A 21,676-nucleotide genomic window follows, 5' to 3' on the forward strand; every position below is an offset into this window, starting at 1 on the left:
ATACAAGGCCACTCAAAGCGAGCTATCTCTTTTGTCCCGGAAATTCGGACACGCCATCAATGAGCAGTACTATAGCCTATATATAGAGTCGCGTTTTTGCACAAAAAATAAATAAATAAAACAGCACATATTTTGATTTATTTTAATCGGCTAATAAAGCATACACTGCTGACGTTGTTCATGTGAAACTCTGGGTAAACTATTTGGATCTTAGAATGCAAATTAATGGGTTGACCACTTTGTCCTTTTTATTTTTTATTGTTACCCAGATGGCCATTCCCAGAAACAACGCGCACAGTTGTCCAAATGCGTCTTGAGAGACTCTGAGATTTCTGTATATGAGTACAAGTCCCCGGGGTCACTTTACAAACTATTCAACACACAAAGAGGCGGTGCCGAATTTAGTGAGATGCGCAATGCCGGTGCTCTAACTGTTCTCTCTAGCTTGTGCTCTGCAGAGGGCACTGAGCCTGTGGTTTCTCTTACGTTCGTGGGCTTGCTTCTAGTGGTAAAGGAAAAGGAGAGCAGAGACTCTTCCCTACCGTTTTTTCCCCAGGATTTCTTTTGCTTTTTCGCTTGTGATTTCTCTCCTCTTAAAATAAGAGAACAATGTTCTCTTATTCAAGGAATTAATGTCTAACAAGGACTTTTATTGATATTTGATTTATTTCATAAGAGCACAAAAACTGGATAAAATTGTTTTGGATGCGGCGATGGGACTAAAACGTTTCGTTTACCCTCGACAGTGAACTGAGAATCGAATGCAGTTCAATTTCTCAAGCAAGGACTGGAGTGCACTGGAATTCTATTGTTTGTGTAACTTTAATGGAAAATGGTTTTGAAATATTTCCGCTATTTACTTAAGTGTCTTTGAGTTTCGGGTCTGTTTTCATTGTGGAATTATTTATGTTCCCGAATACCTCCGTTTTTGGAATTTGACTGAGAGCCTCGTAGTATTTATGTTTTAAGTTAGTCTAAATGCATGCTGTTTCTGGTGGTTGTCATTATCTCTATTTAGTGTTTGCATCGACATGTCACGTTGTAATCGCTAGAATACAGAATAGTGTTTTGCCGTAAAGCTATTCTGTCCTGTGAAGAGTTTTCATATCTTTTGGGTGCAATCTGTTTTATAAACAGGGCAAACATATGACAAATAATTGGATTTTCTTTCTTCTGCATTGGGGTTTTCTCTGAGAGAACGTTGAAAATGAAGCAAACATTGGCGCTTGGTGTAGCGCTGCTTTTGCTAACTTGGACAGGAGATGCTGCTGACAACGGTTCGGCTGACGTGCGCTCAAAACTTAGAAGGCTGACCATCCGTCGCGCAGGGGTAAACAAAGACCAATCACATTCTGACACTCCAATTCTAACGGAGAATGCTGGCGGGGAATCTCACTCCGTGCGTCCCTCGACCACCTCCAGGAATTCAGAAAGACTCAAGGAAATGCAGCAAGATCAGAGTTCAAGTTCTTTAAGGACTGGGCAGCCTAGACGGGTGCTGACAGGCAGGAGGCCAACTCTGCAACAGACTGCGGTGGTTCAGGCTGATGGTGCCCTTGGGGGTCAACCAAGGCAAGGCCGTATGCCAGGTGGTACTGGTTCTCCCACCCTCTTAGCCAGCTTTGCAGGGAAAAACCGTGTGCTAATCATCTCTGCTCCACACGAGTCTGACGGTTACTACCGGCTGATGATGAGCCTGCTGAAACCGGATGTGTACTGTGAGTTGGCCGAGCGACACGTGCAGCAGATCATCATGTTCCATCAGGAGGGAGAAATGGGTGGGAAAGTGAGACGTATCACAGAGGAAGGGAAGGTGATGGAGGAGCCTCTGAACACTGTGCTGATCCCAAGGCTGATGAACTTCCTCAAGTTGGAGAAGGGGAAATTTGGGATGGTGCTACTGAAGAAGACACTGCAGGTGGAGGAGCGGTACCCATACCCAGTCAGACTGGAGGCCATGTACGAGACGATCGACCAAGCACCCATGCGTAAGCTGGAGAAGAACAGGCAAAAGGGGTTTGTCCAGAAGTGTAGGGGGGCTGGGGTAGAGGGCCAGGTGGTGGAGAGCAATGGTTCTGGGACAGAGACTGAAAGTTCTGCTTCAGATCCTCACGTGGAAACACCAGTAGAGAGGAGGCCAGACAGAAAAGGGATTCGTAAAACTGTCCGTCGGCCTGTTCAGATCACCCCTGTCTCAACAACCACCACTGCCAGACCAACCACCACCACTCCAAGGCCGACCACCACAACTACAACCACAACAACCACCACAACAACAAAGCCCACAACTGCCACAACCACAACAACAAGGCCAACAACTACCACAATAACGATGACCACAACAAGGCCCACGACTACAACTACAACCACCACCACCACCACAAGGCCAACTACCATGATTGTCACCACACGCCCAACCACAACAACTTGCTCTACAACCACCACTACTCGTCCCCCAACAACAACAACAACAACAACCGCCACTACTGCTTTTACTACCCCCCAGATGCCTACCAGAGGCCAAACAACACCCTACTGGGTACCTGCCCCAAAAACCACAGCTGAGCCTCTCAACCACAATCAAGGTAGAGGCAGACACAAGCAAAGAACGACCCCCTATCCCACCTCTGTGTACCACACCAAGGCCTACACTGGGATCTATGAAGAAAACCACACCGACAAAAAATCTAATGGACGCAAATCGTCAGGCGATTCTGTGGCTCAGCCCGGGCCGACTAAAGAGAAACCACCAAAGAGGAAAGGTGAGAAAGTTCTCACGAACGAGTATGAGGACAGGTACGAAGGAGAACTGCCCACGGAGGAGGTCCTGGAGGAGATCGAGGCAGAGGTTCTGCCCACGCGGAAGGGCAAGGGCAGGCATGACAAAGCCGAAAAGAAGAAGAAAAAGTCAGAAAAGGCTGACAAGGCGAGCAAAAGAGATAAAGCAGAGAAGAAGGCTAAAGAGGGGAAGGGAGGCGGTGGCAACAAAAAGGCCTCCAAGAAGAACCAGGATAAAGATGAGTTCCAGAAGCCGTCAAAGAAGCCGCCAACCTCCATGGGAGCTTTGGCCTCCTTCCTTGACTATTTCGAGAGCAGAAGACGACTTATTGTAAGTATTTTCTTTCTTTTGCTATTCCATATGTTGGATATTAATTTACAAAAGATATTAACTTTTTAACTTTTAAACTCATAATCCTATATCTTAATAGTTGTTATCAAAACCTATTTATTGCTAGAATACAAGCACACACAAACATGCACAAAGTTTAAATATTAAATATAGGATTGCATGTGTTTATGTGTTTTTCAATGGCAAGTGTGTGACATGGGCTTCTGCTAAATTAATATTCTATATGTATTATATATTTTAAATGTTGATCTTTCACTTTTCTTTACTTACAGTACTTCTTGTAACCCCCACCCCTCTTACAAATAGACAGACACACACACAAAATGATTTTCCCTCCTACCCCATTTTCTCACCTTGCTTTTTGTGTTCTGCAGCTTTGTTTAAATTTATTTCTTCTTGATTCTAATTGAAGTTTAAAATGCACTTTATTATCTTAAATGGCATTGAGATGCAGTACTTCAGGTTTTGATATTGCATTGTATTTTTGTAATTACTGTCATATATTTTAGGTTGTTTTGAATATGAACAAATCTTTTATGACCTAATATCTGCAAGGCGTTGTCGTTTATTACTGACCTGCTCTAATTTCCGCAAAGCAAGCCAGATCATTTGCATATGTTTCGCTGGAATTATCTGGAATGCATACATAGCTTTTAAAAATTAAATAAACACATTTGTTATTACTGCGATGGGTTGACGACCCAGCCAGGTTGTATCCCCGTCTCTCGCCCAGTGCATGCTGGGATAAGCTCCAGCCCCCTGGAACCCTGACCAGGAATAAGTGGGTTACATAATGGGTGGATGGATGGATGTTATTAATAAAAAATGACAATCCCCTCTTAATAATGTCAGTGCATGCTGCAATACTGTACAAAATTAAGGTTTTCCTTCTGAGACAAGAGTCAGTGAGTGGGAATATATTCTGACATCACGTGAAAAAAAGAAAATTCACACAAATTTTTTTATATTGCAGATGTAGAAATTAGGGCAAACGTGTGAGAGTTGACACACCCAAAAACCTTACACCTAGTATCAGGGTTGTGTTCAATTCCATTTCAGTTCATTCAATTCAGGAAATTAGATTATATTCAATTTTCGCATTGAACGTTATGAATATTGTAAAATTTGTGATTTGAATTTCAGTTCATTTCCTGATTTCAATTGTAATTAACCCCCAGTATTGGTGCCTAGCACTGGTGTTCACTACTGATGGGAAAGTAAGTTTTCCTGAACTCCATAATGGCTGGGACTACAATAAGTAGCCAATCACTGATTAGTTTTAACTAATCAAAAGGTATTACTCTTCACATCAAAATCCAATGATTGGTTCAAACCAGTATGTCACTGATATCACATAGTAGCTCTGTCTTTTTTTTTCTTTTTTTTTGGTTTTGTGAAACCTCATTCTCCCAGCACTACCACTCACATCAAATGTTATAGTCCAAGGTTTTGTCGGTGTTTCTAACCCTAATCTTTTATTTCAGCTGATCACCACTCCTCAGGATGAGAATGGCATGTATGTACAGCAGAGGGATGAATACCTGGAGCATGTGTGTGAAATGGCCATCAGGAAAGTCTCCATCATCACCATTTTGGGCACATTGACCAACAGCACCATGAAAATCGACCATTATCAGCTGGGTAAGAATGATCTACATATTCAAGTTCTTTTCTTTGGAAATGATGCTTTATGTGGATTTATTTGGTTTATTGCCTTAAGCACTCTGTAACACCTTTAATCTGCTGGATTAATACACAAGCAGCTCAGGTTGAAATGAGAATCTTAAAGGAAAACCAATACTTTGTATTTCAAATTATTGGAGAGTATTTTGTTGGTGAACATGTATTTTTCTATTATAAAAATGAACTGTAACTAGTTCACTTTGTATTCTTTTGCTTATGTTTAACATGGTAGTAAACGAACCTATTGCAGCATTGCTTGATTCATTATAAGTTCAAAAACATACCCTTTAAATTTCAGGTAATGATCGGAAAAACTGGTAATCCGATTAGCTTTATAATGCAGTTCCGATCAAGCTAAGAGCATGAATGTCAATCTATATAGGCTTTTTATATTGAGCTGAAGTTGTTCCCTGCTAGGTCATCTGGGATAATTTGTGTTAAGGAAAATTTTGTGAAGCAGGGCATTGCATATAACATGCTTTGAAAGTTGGTATTTTCATCTACAGATTTTAAAAATAAACCTTCTACATTTTGATGATGTTTTTATATTATCAAGATCCACCCCCCATCCCCAATAGTAAATGCAATAGTGTGTTCAGCCCTCTCTGAGCACTTGGCCCTTCAGACTGAGCATACTGAGGCAGATCCTCATATCACTGTGGGGAGAAGCCCAGCCCCGCCCTCCCGCAGAGGCTGATGAGTTCAGGGTGGCAGGGGGAGGAAATATACTTCATTTACAGAGCGGGATGTTTCCCATGAGAGCTGTAGTGACTATAGTGTGTGCCCTGAGTGCAAACCTGGCTGACCTGAGAGTTGGCATTGACCCCTAAAGACATTCAGAAAGTGACGTAGTGGCGTCAGCCTGACAGCACAGGAGCCTGGAGCTTGAAATTAAATAGACTCTCTTCCAAGTGGCCAGGCAAGTTGCTTGGCATGAAACTGAAGGGAAAAAAGCTTGGCAGAGTTACCTTCCTAGTTTATCATACTGGACGGAAATAGAGTTGTGATTCCAATTGAAAAAGTTGTAGGTAAACTGTAGATCTTCAGAGACTTTGCTTTCCAAAGAGGTCTCATAACTGAGGCATGTTTGATCTGAATGGCAAACTCATTTCTCCTCATTGTAGTTTCCAGCTGTTCCTAATTGAACAGTTTTTTTGTTTCATTTTAGTTTATTTTTCTCTGTGTAATTAAACCTGGATTCCATGATTTATAGTTATCAGAAGAGTATATTCAAGTGATGGACTGCATTGTTCTGTTGGGGTCAGTTGTTTGGAAATGATATTTTCCAGCATGACGCACTCTCGTTATGCATACATTCCATGGAGGTCCATATATCAGAATACCTCTGACTGTACGTAAGAATGCTGGAAAGTATTATAATATGAATAAAGTCTGGAGAAACTATTTTTCACACACACAGACACACACACACACACAGACACAAGCGCATGTACACACAGACCCACAAGCACACGCACGCACACACACAGGTATGAGTCACACATTCTAAAAGGCGGGAGGTCCAGTGTTGCAGTAATGGAAGGAGTGAAACAGTACAGTCTCCCACATCTTCTGAGAAAAGAGTGCCGTGATTGGTTGAGAAATATGACTGGTCTCAAGGGAACTAATGATAGTTATTGTGGGTTGTGGGAGTTTAATTCACAATACAGCCCTCAGCATTAGAATCCACAAAGAAGGAAACATTTTAGCCGAAAGTGTTTTGAAAGTTGGTCACAATAAAGTGCCTTTTTCTGCAGACATGTCCATGTTACAGTCAAAATGGGTTGGATAGGTGCAGTGTTTGTGTATAAGCACTCAGGTTTATATTGAAGATCTCTGCAGCAACAGTGGCCTGCAAGAAAGAAATTTGAGACAGACATATAAACTCATTAAATTACATTAATGATTTTTGATTGTAAATATTTCTCAACATTAAATAATTTTAACAACAAAAGCTCAGATAATTTTTTCATTGTACCATTTTATTTTTTATTGTAATATGGTTAAGTAATTTCATTTAAAGTGTGCAAGACATTTGTACGTGCAACGAAGAGCCAGGGAGCCTGAAGTCCCATGGTGCATTGCTCCATTGTGTTTGTAAACAAAGGCCTCAGCCTTTTTGACCTACAAATAACAAAATATGTCAGCCATTTCAAATTGGACCCAGATGACAGATGTTATTCATTTATCGCTCTTTGTATGTTGAGTGGATTTTTTACCAGTTGAAGCCCACTTTAATGATACGAAGCTCATAGACGATTCAGTACAAGGAAGGAATATTCTCTGTCTTACCTGCTAGTAGCTCCTGCCCCCAATTTCCTCAGAAATTCTCTTTCCACTACAGTGCATGTAAGCAGCTCTAATGAATGGTTTGTATAGTTTTCAGCTTATCTGGCAGCTGCATATTTTCTGAAGCTTGTAAGACTCACATAAATGCTGTAATTTTAAGAACTCATGATGACCCAGGAAAAAAAGAGACAGACACAGACTTAAGGTTCAGCAATCAGTCAGTCATAATCAGACAGTGGAGGAGACTTGGCATGTGGTAATAGATTCAATCCAGACTGACCACCTTCAGATTTACTTTTTCTTTTAAGATAATTTTGAAGTGGTATTTTCTGTACTTACTTTCTTTGTATCAGGCATGTCCATTAGGGATTGCAGTGGGAAATTCCTAGCATTTTAAGTGGGGGTAGCAGCACTGAGGGAGACCAAACAATTCTGATTGGATGGGCTGCAACTCCCCCCATTTTCTACAGCGGTTTGAGAAATTTCCCTTGGGGGGGAGTGTTTCTTAATCGGAGTAGAACACCCTTTCCCACAGTGAACGCACATCTGTGATCGGCCAGGGGTCAGAACACCACAGATGAATTTTACATTTTGTGGGATAGGAGTGCTCCAATGACTTAGAAGCTCTCTTTTCCCCCCTCCCTCTTAGAGAACGACAAACCAATGAAAGGCTTGAGGCAGGAGGACCTGGTGAACCAGGACTTGATTGTCGAACTGCGGAAGGAGTTTGGGATGACGGACGATGAGTTCTTCATGGTGCTGACTGACTTTGACATGAAAGTCAAGGTTGGTTGCCCCATTTTCTTGCTTTTCCCTCCTCCTCCTGAAGCTTAGGTCATTTTGTTGTGTTATTTGAACATTTAAAGGATTCTTGGTGGATCAATGAAAATGTTTTTGTAAAAATGTAGGAGGGTTATACAGTGCAGTCTGTAAATATATGGACAGTGACACAATTTTGTTGTTTTTGGCTCTGTACTCCAGCACATTGGATTTGCAATGAAACAATGAGTATGAGGTTAAAGTGTGGACTGTCAGGTTTTAATTTAACCAAAAATAGTTGGGCAAATTAACATAAACTTAAAGTCATCATATTTAATACTTGGGTGTAAGTCCTTTGAAATCGATGACTGCCTGAAGTCTGAGACCCATTGACATCACCAGATGCTGGGTATCTTCCCTGGTGATGCTCAGCCCAGTCCTGTATGGCAGTCATCTTCAGTTCCTGTTTGTTTTGTGGGATTTTTGCCTTCAGTGTTATCTTCAAACGCATGTTCATTTGCATTTAGATTGTCTGAATGACTTGGGCAGTCAAGAAAATTCCACTTTTTGGCCTTGAAAAAACTCCTTGGTTGTTTTATCAGTGTGTTTGGTGTCATTGTTCTGCTTCAAGGTGAAGTGCTGTCCATTGAGTTTTGAAGCATTTAGTTGGATCTGAGCAGATGTTTGTGTTCTCTTCAGAATTCATCCTACTGCTGCTGTCAGCTGTCACATCATCAATAAAAATGAGTGAGCCAGTTTCAGTGGCAGCCATACATGCCCAAGCCATAACACTACCTCCACTGTGTTTCAAATACGAGCTGGATGCTTTGGATCATGAGCAAATCCATCCTTTCTCCACACTTTTCTCTTTCCATCACTCTGTTACAGGGTAATACTCATCTCATCTGTCCATGAAACTTTGTTTCAGAACTCTACAATTTTTTAAATGTACTTTTTAGCAAACTCAAACCTGTCTGTTCTGTTCTAGAGGCTTACTAGTGGTTTGCATCTTGCAGTGAACCCTCTGAGGTTTGCCGGTGTAGTCTTCTGTTTATTTTGTTTCTTTGACACATCCATGCCTACATACTGACGAGTATTCTTGATCTGTTGAACAATTGAAAGGGGAGTTTTCTTCACAATTGAAAATATTATTTAGTCATCCACTGCAATGATTTTCTATGGTCCAGCAGGTTGTTTGCATTGCTGAGCTCACCAGTGCGTTCTCGTTTCTTAATTAACGATATACCAAACAGCTTATTTTGACACACAATAGTTTAGCTATGCCTCATGTCACCCCATAATCCTGTTTTACTGCCAATGACATGTCTTTGGTCCTCATGACCAGAGTCAATAGCAACAAATGTAAATTCCCCTTTTAGAATCAACTCTAGACCTTTTGTTAGCTTTTTTGTGCATGAACTAATGATGCAACAACACACAGCTGGCCAAGAAACAGCTGAGCAGCCAAATTTCTAATTACCTTTGGTCCTCTAAAATGAGGGTACTATATATAAAAAGGGCTGGAATTTCTACATACTCACCCAAAAGTAAATACCCACAAATTAAAGCTGATAGTCTGCACTTTAACCTCATATTCATTGTTTCATTTCACATTCAATGTGCTGGAGTACAAAGCCAAAACAACAAAAAAGTGCCTTTCTAAGCCATTAAATAATGAATGTTTGTATAATGCAGACATGTCCACTGAAATATTATGTTTAAGTATGATGCTGTCCCATATCTAGTCTTTGCTAGTTAGGCCCACAGGATGATGCATAATGCGTTGCTCAGAGAGGAAGGGACTCAGGAAAGTAAGCAGGAATGACCGTGTCTCCTTGCTCACCTGTGAACCCCACTGGTCAGTCAGGTGCCCACATTTTGCTTGCTGAAACTGCACATGTTTTATGCTGGTGGTAGTAATGAGCTTGTGAATACAGTTGGCCATTCCAATTTGCAGGAGAAAGGCTGAAGTAAAAATAACTGTTCGGTTATGCCTTTATCTTATTTTTTCTTTGCAGCAATACTATGAAGTGCCCATAGCCATGAAGGCTGTATTTGATTATACTGACACCTTCTCATCACGCATCAAAGAGATGGAGCAGCAGAAGAGGGATGGTGTGTCCTGCAAGAAGGAAGATAAGCCCAGATCTCTGGAAAACTTCTTGTCAAGGTACAGTACTGCAAGTACACATTTAATCACACTTGTGATGGGTAGTGGACTGCTTTATGTCAGTTAGCCTTCTGTGTAACTACTAACTATGACTTATTAGCTTATTAGCATCAAGGCTCAAATGGCCTATAAGACTCTAAGTCTTCAATTTTTTCCTGCGAAAGTGGAATTTAAACAACAATGGCTGAAACTCTCACTGCAGTTCTCCTGATAACCACCTTTGGAAATGATCAATTTTTGGACTAATTTCTGACAGTATTGATAATTTATAGACAAAAAGTTATCAATATAAAGCCTGAGTCAACTGGCCTTCATGGTTTGGAGATAAACAAGGGATTTATCAGGGAGGTCAGTGGCTGGAGCCAAAGGTGCTAAAACATGCTACATGTACAGAGAAGCTTATGGGTGACTGATTTGATGTTGACATGCATGAGGGTGAGATGAACCAGAATGAAACCAGATGTAGCAACACATTACAGTCAAAGAGATGACAGAGAGCTATGGTCAGTGGCACGTGGGTTGTAACTGTATTTTTTCATTGGTTGTGATGGTACTCTGCCTCTCTCTCTGATTGGACTGTGCGGGCCTCAGGTTCCGCTGGAGACGCAGGCTATTTGTTATATCTGCTCCCAATGATGAGGAATGGGCCTATCAGCAACAGCTTTATTCTCTGAATAGTCAGGCCTGCAATCTAGGTAAGTGAAATTGTCCATGTCACTATGTTAAGTGGAGGCACACTTACTGCAACTGTCAGATGTTTACTTGCTTCAAACACACTCATAAAAGCTGCAATTTTGTTAGGTAGTGTTACCACATGCCAGTGAGCTAGTTAAATTAACACATTAGATTAACTAGTTTGATTGGTGGCAATGTAGTAACCTAAAGATCACAGGTTCAATTTCCGAGTGGAACACTGCCGTTGTACCTTTGAGCAAGATACTTAACCTGCATTGCTTCAGTATATATCCAGCTGTATAAATGGATGCAATGTAAGTGCTGTGTAAGTTGCCTTGGATAAGACTGTCTGCTGAAAATGCCTGTAATGTAATTAACAACATCAATTTTATTTAGATTAATCTAGAGCGAGTCAATAAAGTGATAGATGTTAACAAACTTAAAATGAACAGGAAGAATTAACAGTGGCCCACAGTGTTCCCCCGTTTGCCACACTTGATTAGTCCAGGCCCATCCTTACAAATGAATACGATAGCGTATTAACTAACAGAAGAAGCCATTTTATTTGGTCTGCATTTCACCAATGGCCTGTTACTGCATACATTACTACTACTACTTAATAGTTTTCTCAGTTCAGAGCCATAGCAGCATGGGGTAGGAAATAGCAGGTCTGCTTACTGCGTCTGACCTTTACGTCAGGGCTGGATTTCAGCCACATGCAAAATGGCTGACCCTTTCCAATTGCAGTTTTATTGATAGTCATTTGTGTTGTCAAGAAAGAATATTAACATACTTGTTTAATTTAACCACTTCCCTTTAAAAAGGACCAAATATTTTATAGTTTAAAATCAGATGTTAAGTGGAAAGATGTGTGCCAAACTGTGTCTATATTCAGGCTTCAGCTCACAGGGAGTCCACAGCAGCGCTTGTGTTTGTCTTGCGCGCACCACACCCAGCTGTGGATGGTTTTTGTTTCCAGTTCTGACCTCCACCATGTGGCCACACCTTAGTCCAGATACTCTTGTTCTCATGGTCAGGGAACAGGAGCCAAGTGGGAAAGTATTCTACGAATTCTTTTCCCATTTGGAAAAGACAGGGTGATCTTTCAAGCGGGACTGGCTGTCCACTGCTTTCCCATTTATCTCTCTTGACAGACAGGCTGTCACTGTCAAATGTTTTATATTGTCTTGACCAAAGGATGCACACAGCTTTCCAGTAGTAACTATCTGTGTCCAACAGAGACATTTCTGCTTGAATAACCTTTTTAGCATCTATTGTTGAACAAGTTAACAGCTTTTTTTTTCCAAAACCTTTAAAATAGCACATCGGAACTTTTTTGCTCCAGCAACGAGTTGGGGGTGCCTCCTTAAAAAAACTAATATTGCAGATAGATTAAATGAAAAAAAGTGCAGCATTAGAGAGTATATGCTTACTTAGGCAAACAAAAATGTTAAAACATTTGCTTTTTCACAAGCAGATGTTGCACCTTTCATTTAATCTGCATGCAATCTTTAAATGAATGGGAGGAAAATTCTGTTGATTTCAAACCTGGTAGGGTGGAGAAACATACTATTGGCTTGCAGTTTAATGAAAATAGTTGTTTATAATTATGTCGAGTTTCCCTGATGAAGAACAGGTTTCTCGGCATGGGCCCAGGCATACTGAATAACACAATTACGATAATGAGCAATCTGGTAATGCGAGGACCAAAGAATGAAATAGTGGAAATTGAAAGCTTCTACTGACCACCAACATCACAGAGTTCTTCATAGAAAACAACATCAGGCAGATTAAGGTTGATTTAAGCATGTGTGGCCTTTCTGTGATTGGTTTGTGTGTTACCAGTGAAGTTTGCATTGAGTGATTTTGCTGATGCTCGTGTTCACAGTGACTTAAAAAAGTGTTCAGGAAGTGTTCATGAAAGTGCAGTGGAATTCTGCATGACTGTTGATATTATGAGTCATTATATAAACCTACAAACGTAGCACTCAAGTTTGGAGCAAGTTTTCAGTCTTTGGGGGAAGTTTTTGGAAGCTATGACTTGGCTGTCCTGACTGCTGTGGAGAGCACATTCTCGTGATTATTTACCAGCTGTTGTCCGGTTGTTCCTCCAGGCCTGCGTCATATTTCAGTCCTGAAGATGATTGGTATGGACACAGAAGACATGGGTGGGGTCCTGGAGCTTTATCCAATCAACGGTAAGGGTGCTGTGATCTCTGGGTAGAATCTCAGGCTTATTCAAAAGGCAGAATGTTCTGTTACATTTTGAATGTTCCAACAACTGAACAGAAAGCTCATTGAATGTCTTGCAACACTACTTGGAAGATGTTTTGTATTACTTGTCAAAGGGTCAGGAACATTGGCCCGAAAGGTTTGTGGTGGGCTAACATATTGCAAAAGGGTATAGTTTGTAATCTTCCACGGTATACAGTTGAGGCCAAAAGTTTACATTCACCTAGGCTAAAGATATTCAACCTCAGTTTTTTACAACTCCTAATTATGACAATTGGCCAATCTGAAGCTTCTAAAAAGTCATTACATCAATTTCTGGAATCTTCCAGACTGTTTAAAGAGACAGTCAACTTGGTGTATGTCAACTTTTGACCCACTGGAATTCTGATATAATGAATTAAAGCTGAAATAAATCTGTTTCTAAACTAAAATTGTTTTAAAATTACCTCTGATGTTAACAAAGTAGATGGCCTAATTGACTTGCCAAAAGAAATGTATGGTAACATGAAATGTGTGGAGTTGTGAAAAATTGAGTTTGAATGTTTTTAGCCTAGGTGTATGTAAACTTCTGGTCTCAATTGTAAAGGCCAAGGTTACCTCCTTATTTCCTGAACGAAATGGCACGGCATTCTGGGAAATTGCCATGAAACATGCACACAGAAAGTATTTTGCCAATGGAGATAAATGGAAGTGGGAGTTTACACATGTTACGCACTGACCCAACCACAATGGCCCTTTCTTTGTATACTTGTCCAGCTGTAGTAGCAGGAAGTGGGTTTTCTGCCATCCAAAACGCCGCATCAGCAACCTCAAAGCTTCAGATGTTCCTGTTGCTAAAGTGATGATTCAAGAAACACAAACATTACAAAAGTAGTCATTGCAGAATCAGCAGTGGTTTCTTTCTAATGTTCTTTAAAAAGCAAGTCTATAAAAGCAAGTTCTTCAAAAAGCAAGTCTACAGAGAGCCCATGATATCTGCTTGGAGTAACTACTGCCTAAAAGCTTTAACATCCAGTATTGGTTTTCATAGGTCTCAGTGTTAAAGTACAGACAAGTCTATTTCTTTTTTTTTCGGGGGGGGGGGGGGTTCATCATCTAGAAACTGTCCCTGTTCCAAACTGTCCTTGGCTTTTTAGCCAGTGTGTGTTCCCAAGGATTGTGGGATTGTGTTCTCAGGGATTCAATTCCCTGGTAGGACAGTGCTCTGGCACCCTTGAGCAAGGTACTTAACCTGCATTGCTTCAGTATGTATAATTGAATATGATGTAAATGCTATGTAAGAAGTGATGAAAGTCTGCTAAATGCTTGTAATGTAATGGATTTTGGGTCAGTTCCATTTCATTTCTTCTCAATCTGTCAATTCAGGAATTTAATTAGAATGCAAGCATTGACAAATGGCTAGAAATCTCCATAGAGAATTGTGGGCAATATTCTATTAATACAATAATAATATTGTATTAATTGAATTTCAGTTCATTTTGTGTTGAAAAGGGGTCTGACCCTAACTCCCACAGCCCACTGTGGCACCAGTGCTGTAAGCAGTGGAAAAGGCAATGAAACAAATCTGCTTGCTCGTGCAGGAAGCTCGACAGTGGACCGTGAAGGCCTCTCTGTCTCTCTGGTGAAGGACATCAGGAACTACTTTCAGATCAGCCCAGAGTACTTCTCAATGCTCCTGGTGGGGAAGGACGGGAATGTGAAGTCCTGGTACCCTTCCCCGATGTGGTCTATGGCCATCATCTACGACCTGGTGGACTCCATGCAGCTGCGCAGGCAGGAGATGGCCATCCAGCAATCTCTGGGCATGCGCTGCCCGGAAGATGAGTATGGCGGCTACGGTTATCATCACCATGGCTACCATGAAGGCTATCGTCAAGAATACGGTTACTGAGGGGTGAGGTATAACATTTCCCTGAAATTTCCCTCTTCGACCTACACCTTGGGATTTTTCTTCATGTGTTCAATTAAGATACGAACAGGGCTGAAATTCCAGATTCCTCTTTCCCCCCCCTATTTCCTTTCGTATATTAGTTGATACCAGTCTGGCAGTTAGTTGTCTGAACTTGTTACCATGTTTTGATGTTTTTTTTTTGTTCATGCCAAACTGGAAAAGGGCTATTTTGACAGGTATAGACATTCCTATTGTAGATAAATGAGTATGGACTTCTTCCTTTTTTATATTGCATATGTATTTATTGGTTGTCTGCTTCACCTGAAGCTACTTAATTTGGGAATCAGAACCAGCTTTGTCACTGGGCAGATATTGTTGGAACAAAATTTCAACATGAAAACATTTCTGTTTACTTTAAGAGCACTGTTGCAGCATATGTTCTTATTTATGTACAGTTCTGATATATGACAAATAAACTACATTTTTACCAACTACTGCTCATTATATATGCTTTTACATTCTGAGTGATTTCGGAAGTGACAGTACTTATAAGTAGAAGTAATGAAGAAATTGAATAAATTTAATATTCTGGGCATTATAACCTCTGTACATTTCGCGAAATAGAATTCTTTGTTTGGGTGAGGTCCAGCCTAACTGAGTAGCAGGCAATGCTCCACGATCTGAATTGCACTGGTGAAAATTGCACATTTGGAATGCAACACCGCCCCCTGGCGTATATACATGCATCATGCATGTTTAGCATAAGCACAGGATGAATTTCAAGCTTTGTGCAGGCATCATCCATTACATGACATTACATTACATTTATCCGGCAGACACTTTTATTCAAAGCAACGTACAATAAGTGCATACTGAAGGTCATTGGAACAACTACAAAACACAGGTCCAATGAGGTACAATGCTCATTTTGTAACAGTTATTCATGAACACATTAAGTCCAGTTCACACAGTAAAAAATTACTCTGACCTAAACTGTGCTAAGTCAAACTAGGAGACAAGCTACAACGACATAGTGTTACAAAGTCTTCAGACCACTGCGGAAGATGGGCAATGATGGAGTGGTTCATAGAGGAACAGGGAGTTTGTTTCACCACTGGGGAGCTAGGGTAGGGAAGCTCCGTGGTAGGGACGAGCGAGAACCATTTACCCAGATGGCAGGGGCTGCGAGTTGCCCTGCCGCCGCAGTGCGGAGTGGTCAAGATGGCGTGTAGGATTGAATCATGTCCTGTAAGTAGGCGGCGGCCATCCTGATGGGTGGGTCAGGACTTTGAACCTGGTCCTAGCAGCGACCGGTAGCCAGTGGAGTGACCTCAGCAGAGGAGTGAGGTGGGAGTCACTTCATCCGAAGTGATAACATTTTTAATTAATTGCTGCTAGTGCTAATGTATTTTCAAGATCATAAAATATAAACACTTCATGATATGTGAGCATCTATGCATATTATTGCCACTTGAAGGTGTTGCAATTTTTTTAATTCACTCATGTGAAATGAAATGTTAATTACTATTTAGACACACATTCACAATATGCTGTTCTATTTCCATGACAATGTCCATCAAGTAGCTAATTGCTGCTCTGGTGAAGGACATGTGGTACTGCTCTCATAAAAAATAAAAATAAAAATCAGCCTCTGAGAGTTCCACCAAGGTGTGGATTAAACAGGGAAGATCATTCAGGGCTATGTATATTACTATGTCCTATGTTCCTGTATTACTCTGCTGTAACAGTTAAGATTTCTATGGAAATCCGTTTTCTTTGGCTTTATTTCACAGAGTGAAGTTGATTCAAGATTGTTGTTAGGAACATTTATGACATACATTAAAATGAATCATAACAGCCAAATGATTGTGAACGTACTTGTTCACTGAGCATCTTTCTCTTCTGTTTTTGTTCACTGCATGCTGCCTTTTCAGACTGTCAGTTTCTGCAACAGTCGCTAATGTTTGCCTTGTTGAACACACAGCAGACTAATGACCCTGAGTAGGCAGATCATGTCTGGATATGCTAATCTGCTAGACGTTTAGCATAAAAAAATGTACCCTTGCAGACTAAAAGAACTGGAGGCGGTGAACGCAGAGGAGTGCCATCACAGTTACAGTAGGAGCGTGGGCAGCAACAGGAGGTAATTGTACAGAACTATGCTAATATGTGTAGGCAAGGCACAACCACATACATACCATTGAGACACTGACAATCCTATTTAAAGATCCCAAGTCTCACACGTAGCATCTTACAAATTTCATACAAATCTCACACTCATGCAGTCAAGCGCCTACAAACTTTGACAGCAAATTTGACAGCGATATAATCTTTCTCAAAATAAATATACAGACCCATGAATGCAAGATAATGCACTATAGTTTATTATATTTATTATATTCAAAAGACATTGTGTTTGCCACTGCTCCTTTTCATTCTAGAGTTCACCAATTAAACCCACACAGGCATTGAGTCAGAGGAGAAAACTTCACGTGGGGTTTGTGCAAGCTTGTGTGGATTCCTGGCCAAAGGACTATAGGGGCGCACAAAGTACCAAAATCCCCCCTACCCTTTCAAGGGCACAGCCAATTGTGTCTCTGGTTGACAAGATCCAGATTAGATACCAGACCTTGGAGGCCAGTTTCTTAATGATCATTTGTTATCTCTGCAATCTCCCTCAAAAATGAACTGATCAGAGACTTGGAAATGAGGATGTAGTAGTGAATAGTGATCAGGAGGTGTTTCAAAAAGATTTTTATGTTGGCCTGATGACTAATACGGTTTTTAATCACTGATATATTTCCTCTGTCCCTGATGTGTTCTTTGTTATGCACTCTGAGCTGAAGGAAAATTTCCATTTCGTGCAATATTTAATGGACAATTCTAATTCTAATTAACAGAATGAGCCACCCAGCTGCCTAGGTCCCCCAAAATTGTTCTCTGCAGTGAGGGCACTCACATCCCAATTTCATGTTTGGCATGTAATGCAGTAATGTATAATTTAATAATTCATTAAAACAGTAAAAGGTAATTCTGCAAACTACAGATTCGATTCTTGCACCTGCATTAAATATTGACATTCATATGAGTGCAACTAGCATCATCCTCTTATTTGCATTTATTAATTTCACGGTCTGATGGATTTCCTGGTGAGTGCTTTGACTGTGGCTTCCCCTAACTGCCCTCGAGAATAAGCAACCTTCTCACTGTAGATCAGATGCACATGTAAAGAGAACCGTCTCTATGCAGCATAACCCCTTGTGTGTGAAGGCCTTTCTCCTGTGCCTATACTGCCCAAAGATATCTGTTTCCCACAGTTCCCTTCCCTTTCTCCCATGTTCCAAGCATGCAAGTCATGAAATGGGGATATTTAAAACAGAATGGTAGGGAGGTTGCAGGATTAAAACCAAATTTAACACAGAACACAGCCCTGTGATATGCTATAATGTTAAATGCTTTTTATCTGTTGCTGCACAATAAAATGTCCAGTGTTAATTCAACTCTGACAGAGTACATGTGGATCCAATCCAGTCCAACACTGAACATTTTACTGTGTGTAAATTATGTGTAGTTTTTGTCATGTCATGTACAGAATGTGACAGATAATATGAGCATTTGAGAAGTTATATTATTCCTCACTGAGCAGCTCAGGTAGTATGCTTAATATTTCTTTTACTATCCATTTATCCAAGAAGTGATTTTTTTTTAAACAGAGAGTCCACGTATGGTCTGATATTCTTGAAATTCATCCAAGCTGTCATTCACTGGATAGAATATGATCACTACTTCACTCCTTTGACCTCTCCCTACAACACTCTCCTCCAACCCACAAGGCAGGCAACCTCCTAGACCTGATCTTCCTGAGGACCTGCTCCAGCTCCAATCTTACGGTTACCCCCCTGCATACGTCTGACCATCATTTCATCTCCTTCTCCCTCCCCCTCTCTCCACACCCTCCCTCTCCCCCTCCCATCCCCACTGTCACTGTCCGCCGTAACCTCCGCTCCCTATCACCCTCTTCTCTTGCTCACAGAGTGACTGCTTCCCTCCCCACTCTTCAATCATTTTCCAAGCTCCCCACTAACTCTGCATCCTCCACCCTGACGTCATCTCTCTCCTCAGCACTCGACTCCCTATGCCCCTTCGTCCCTAGGCCAGCACGTTCATCCCCTCCCAGTCCATGGATGTCTGACATCCTGCGCACCTCCAGGGCCACCCTCCGCGCTGCTGAGAGGAAGTGGGCCAAATCCAGGGACCCATCTGACCTCTCAGTCTATCAGTCTCTCCTGAAAGAGTTTTCTTCTTCTGTCACTGCCGCTAAGGCAAAATTCTACCAAACCAAAATTCATAACTCCATTTCTAACCCTCGTCAACTTTTCTCTATTTTCTCTTCTCTCCTCAGCGTGCCACCTCCTCCACCCCAGTCTTCCTTCACTGCAGATGACTTTGCAGCATTCTTTGACGAAAAGATTGCAGACATCCGCAGCTCCTTTGCCCCCTCTGCGTCCTCCGCCCCCTCTGCGTCCTCCGCCCCCTGTTTCTCCACATTTTCTCTCCTCTCAGACACTGAAGTCTCCCAGCTTCTGCTCACCCACCGCCCTACCACCTGCGCCCTCGACCCTATCCCCTCATCTCTCCTTCAAGCAATCACACCAAACATCCTCCCTTTTGTCACCTCCCTCGTGAACTCATCCCTATCTTCTGGATGTTTCCCCTCATCCTTCAAGAAGGCCCACATCACCCCGCTGCTGAAGAAACCCACACTAGATCCTTCAGTCATTCAGAACTACCGCCCGGTATCTCTCCTCCCTTTCCTATCCAAAACACTTGAACGTGCTGCATCTAACCAGCTCTCTGCTTTCTTTTCTGAGAACAACCTGCTTGATCCCCACCAGTCTGGCTTCAGGCCTGGCCACTCGACTGAGACTGCACTCCTCTCGGTCAGTGAGTCACTCCATGCCGCACGAGCAGCCTCCCTCTCCTCTGTCCTAATTCTTCTAGACCTCTTCGCTGCATTTGACACTGTGGACCACTCTACCCTCCTGTCCTCCCTGGCAGCAACAGGGATCCGCGGCACAGTCCTTGACTGGATTGAGTCCTACCTCTCTGACCGCTCCTTCCAGGTTGCCTGGGCGGGTAAGATATCACCACCCCATCCCCTCACCACCGGAGTTCCCCAGGGCTCAGTCCTTGGTCCCCTTCTCTTCTCCATGTACACCAGATCCCTTGGCCCTGTAATATCTGCCCATGGCTTGTCCTATCATTCCTATGCCGACGACACGCAACTCTTTCTCTCCTTCTCCCCATCGGACACACAGGTCCCCGCCCGCATCTCCGCTTGCCTGAGGGACATACAGAGCTGGATGGACAATCACCACCTGAAACTCAACCCGGGAAAGACGGAGCTAATCTTTATTCCTGCTCTATCCTCTCCCCTCCTCGACTTTTCCATTTCCTTAGGGGACACCGTAGTGACATCATCACCCTGCGCCAAGAATCTCTGAGTGATGATGGACAACAGGCTGTCCCTCTCCAACAACATTGCAGCAGTAACCCGGGCATGCAGATTTTTCCTATACAACATCCGCAGAATCCGCCCCTTTCTCACCACCTACTCAACCCAGCTCCTGATCCAAGCAATGGTTCTATCCCGCCTAGACTACTGCAACTCTCTTCTGGCTGGACTACCGGCATCTGCCACCAGACCCCTGCAGCTCATTCAGAATGCTGCGGCTCGTCTGGTCTTCAACCTCCCCAGACACTCCCACGTAACTCCCCTGCTCACTACCCTCCACTGGCTGCCTGTTATAGCTCGCATCAAATTCAAAACATTGGTTCTAGCATACCAGGCAGTCAAGGGATCAGCCCCAGCATACCTTCACAAGATATTCAAACCCTACATGCCAGCCAGATCCCTCCGTTCTGCTACCTCAGGACGCCTAGCACCTCCCCCTCTTCGCACCTGCACTTCCAGAACACGTCTCCTGTCTGTTCTGGCCCCACGATGGTGGAATGACCTCCCTGTGGAGGTCAGAACAGCTGAGACTGTGACCCATTTCAAACGACGACTGAAGACCCACCTCTTCAGGCTGCACCTCTCCCCATCCCTCCCTTCCCCCCCTGTAAATGACTAAACTTAGGGTTGTAACTAGGCAGCTGTTTAATAGGTGACTTAGTTGATGTGCCAGTCTTAACGACTACTTGTATTTTTATTTATTTTTATTTTTCCATAGATTGCGTTGTTGCCGTTCTCGTTGTTAGTGTTAATCAGTTTAACCACCAGAGTCCAAGTTGAACTATGCGGTTGTTCCCTGTACTTGGACCGGTACTTCTCTCTAGGGGTTTCGTCATACTTGTTCCTGGTTATGGTTATACACTCTGTTGTACGTTGCTCTGGATAAGAGCGTCTGCCAAATGCCTGTAATGTAATGTAATGTAATGTAATACATGGCAGCAGACCATGTAAAACCATCAAATCTACCTCGAGATTTAAATCTGCAAAGCTCTTTGAATTTGAATCGATCTGGATTATGATGGCTGTACACTTGCAACCTTATTGGACACAACCAACTGGAATTACTGTATGTTTGGAATGTTCTGGTGTATTAGGTATTCTGAGAAAACAGTTGGCATGGGAAATGGATTATCCCAAAGCACTGAGAGTTCAGTTGCTTTACATGTTCCTTTCACAAGGATCTAACTGTGCCATTTACTCTTGCCGATTCACTGTATAATTCAAAGGACACCTTTCTTTGTGATTCATTATGATTTCAGCCATCCAGCTAACAATAACTCTAACTGTAAAGTTAAAATTGTCTTTGGTCTTTACCAATCTCAATTCCTTTTT

At 42.1% G+C, this 21,676-nt stretch overlaps 1 protein-coding gene across 1 annotated transcript; it reads left to right on the plus strand.

Moving 5' to 3' along the window:
- Positions 1-408: 408 nt before the first annotated feature.
- Positions 409-15,321, plus strand: LOC118222310 (coiled-coil domain-containing protein 80-like). Its single transcript, XM_035407793.1, has 7 exons — positions 409-3,109; positions 4,615-4,771; positions 7,752-7,888; positions 9,880-10,031; positions 10,623-10,726; positions 12,821-12,904; positions 14,519-15,321. The coding sequence occupies exons 1-7, from the start codon at positions 1,208-1,210 to the stop codon at positions 14,827-14,829; spliced, it is 2,847 nt and encodes a 948-aa protein (XP_035263684.1). The 5' UTR covers positions 409-1,207; the 3' UTR covers positions 14,830-15,321.
- The last annotated feature ends 6,355 nt before the right edge of the window (positions 15,322-21,676 follow it).

Source organism: Anguilla anguilla, chromosome 3 (genome assembly GCF_013347855.1).
Source record: "Anguilla anguilla isolate fAngAng1 chromosome 3, fAngAng1.pri, whole genome shotgun sequence".
Taxonomy (NCBI): Eukaryota; Metazoa; Chordata; class Actinopteri; order Anguilliformes; family Anguillidae; genus Anguilla; species Anguilla anguilla.

What these genes read in the sequence shown, in the direction of transcription:
- LOC118222310 (XM_035407793.1), top strand. Translation starts at nt 1,208, where the DNA reads ATGAAGCAAACATTGGCGCTTGGTGTAGCGCTGCTTTTGCTAACTTGG. An exon ending in CTGGAAAACTTCTTGTCAAG is followed by an intron (nt 10,032 to 10,622) that starts GTACAGTACTGC and finishes TGCGGGCCTCAG; the next exon opens with GTTCCGCTGGAGACGCAGGC. An exon ending in TAGTCAGGCCTGCAATCTAG is followed by an intron (nt 10,727 to 12,820) that starts GTAAGTGAAATT and finishes TTGTTCCTCCAG; the next exon opens with GCCTGCGTCATATTTCAGTC.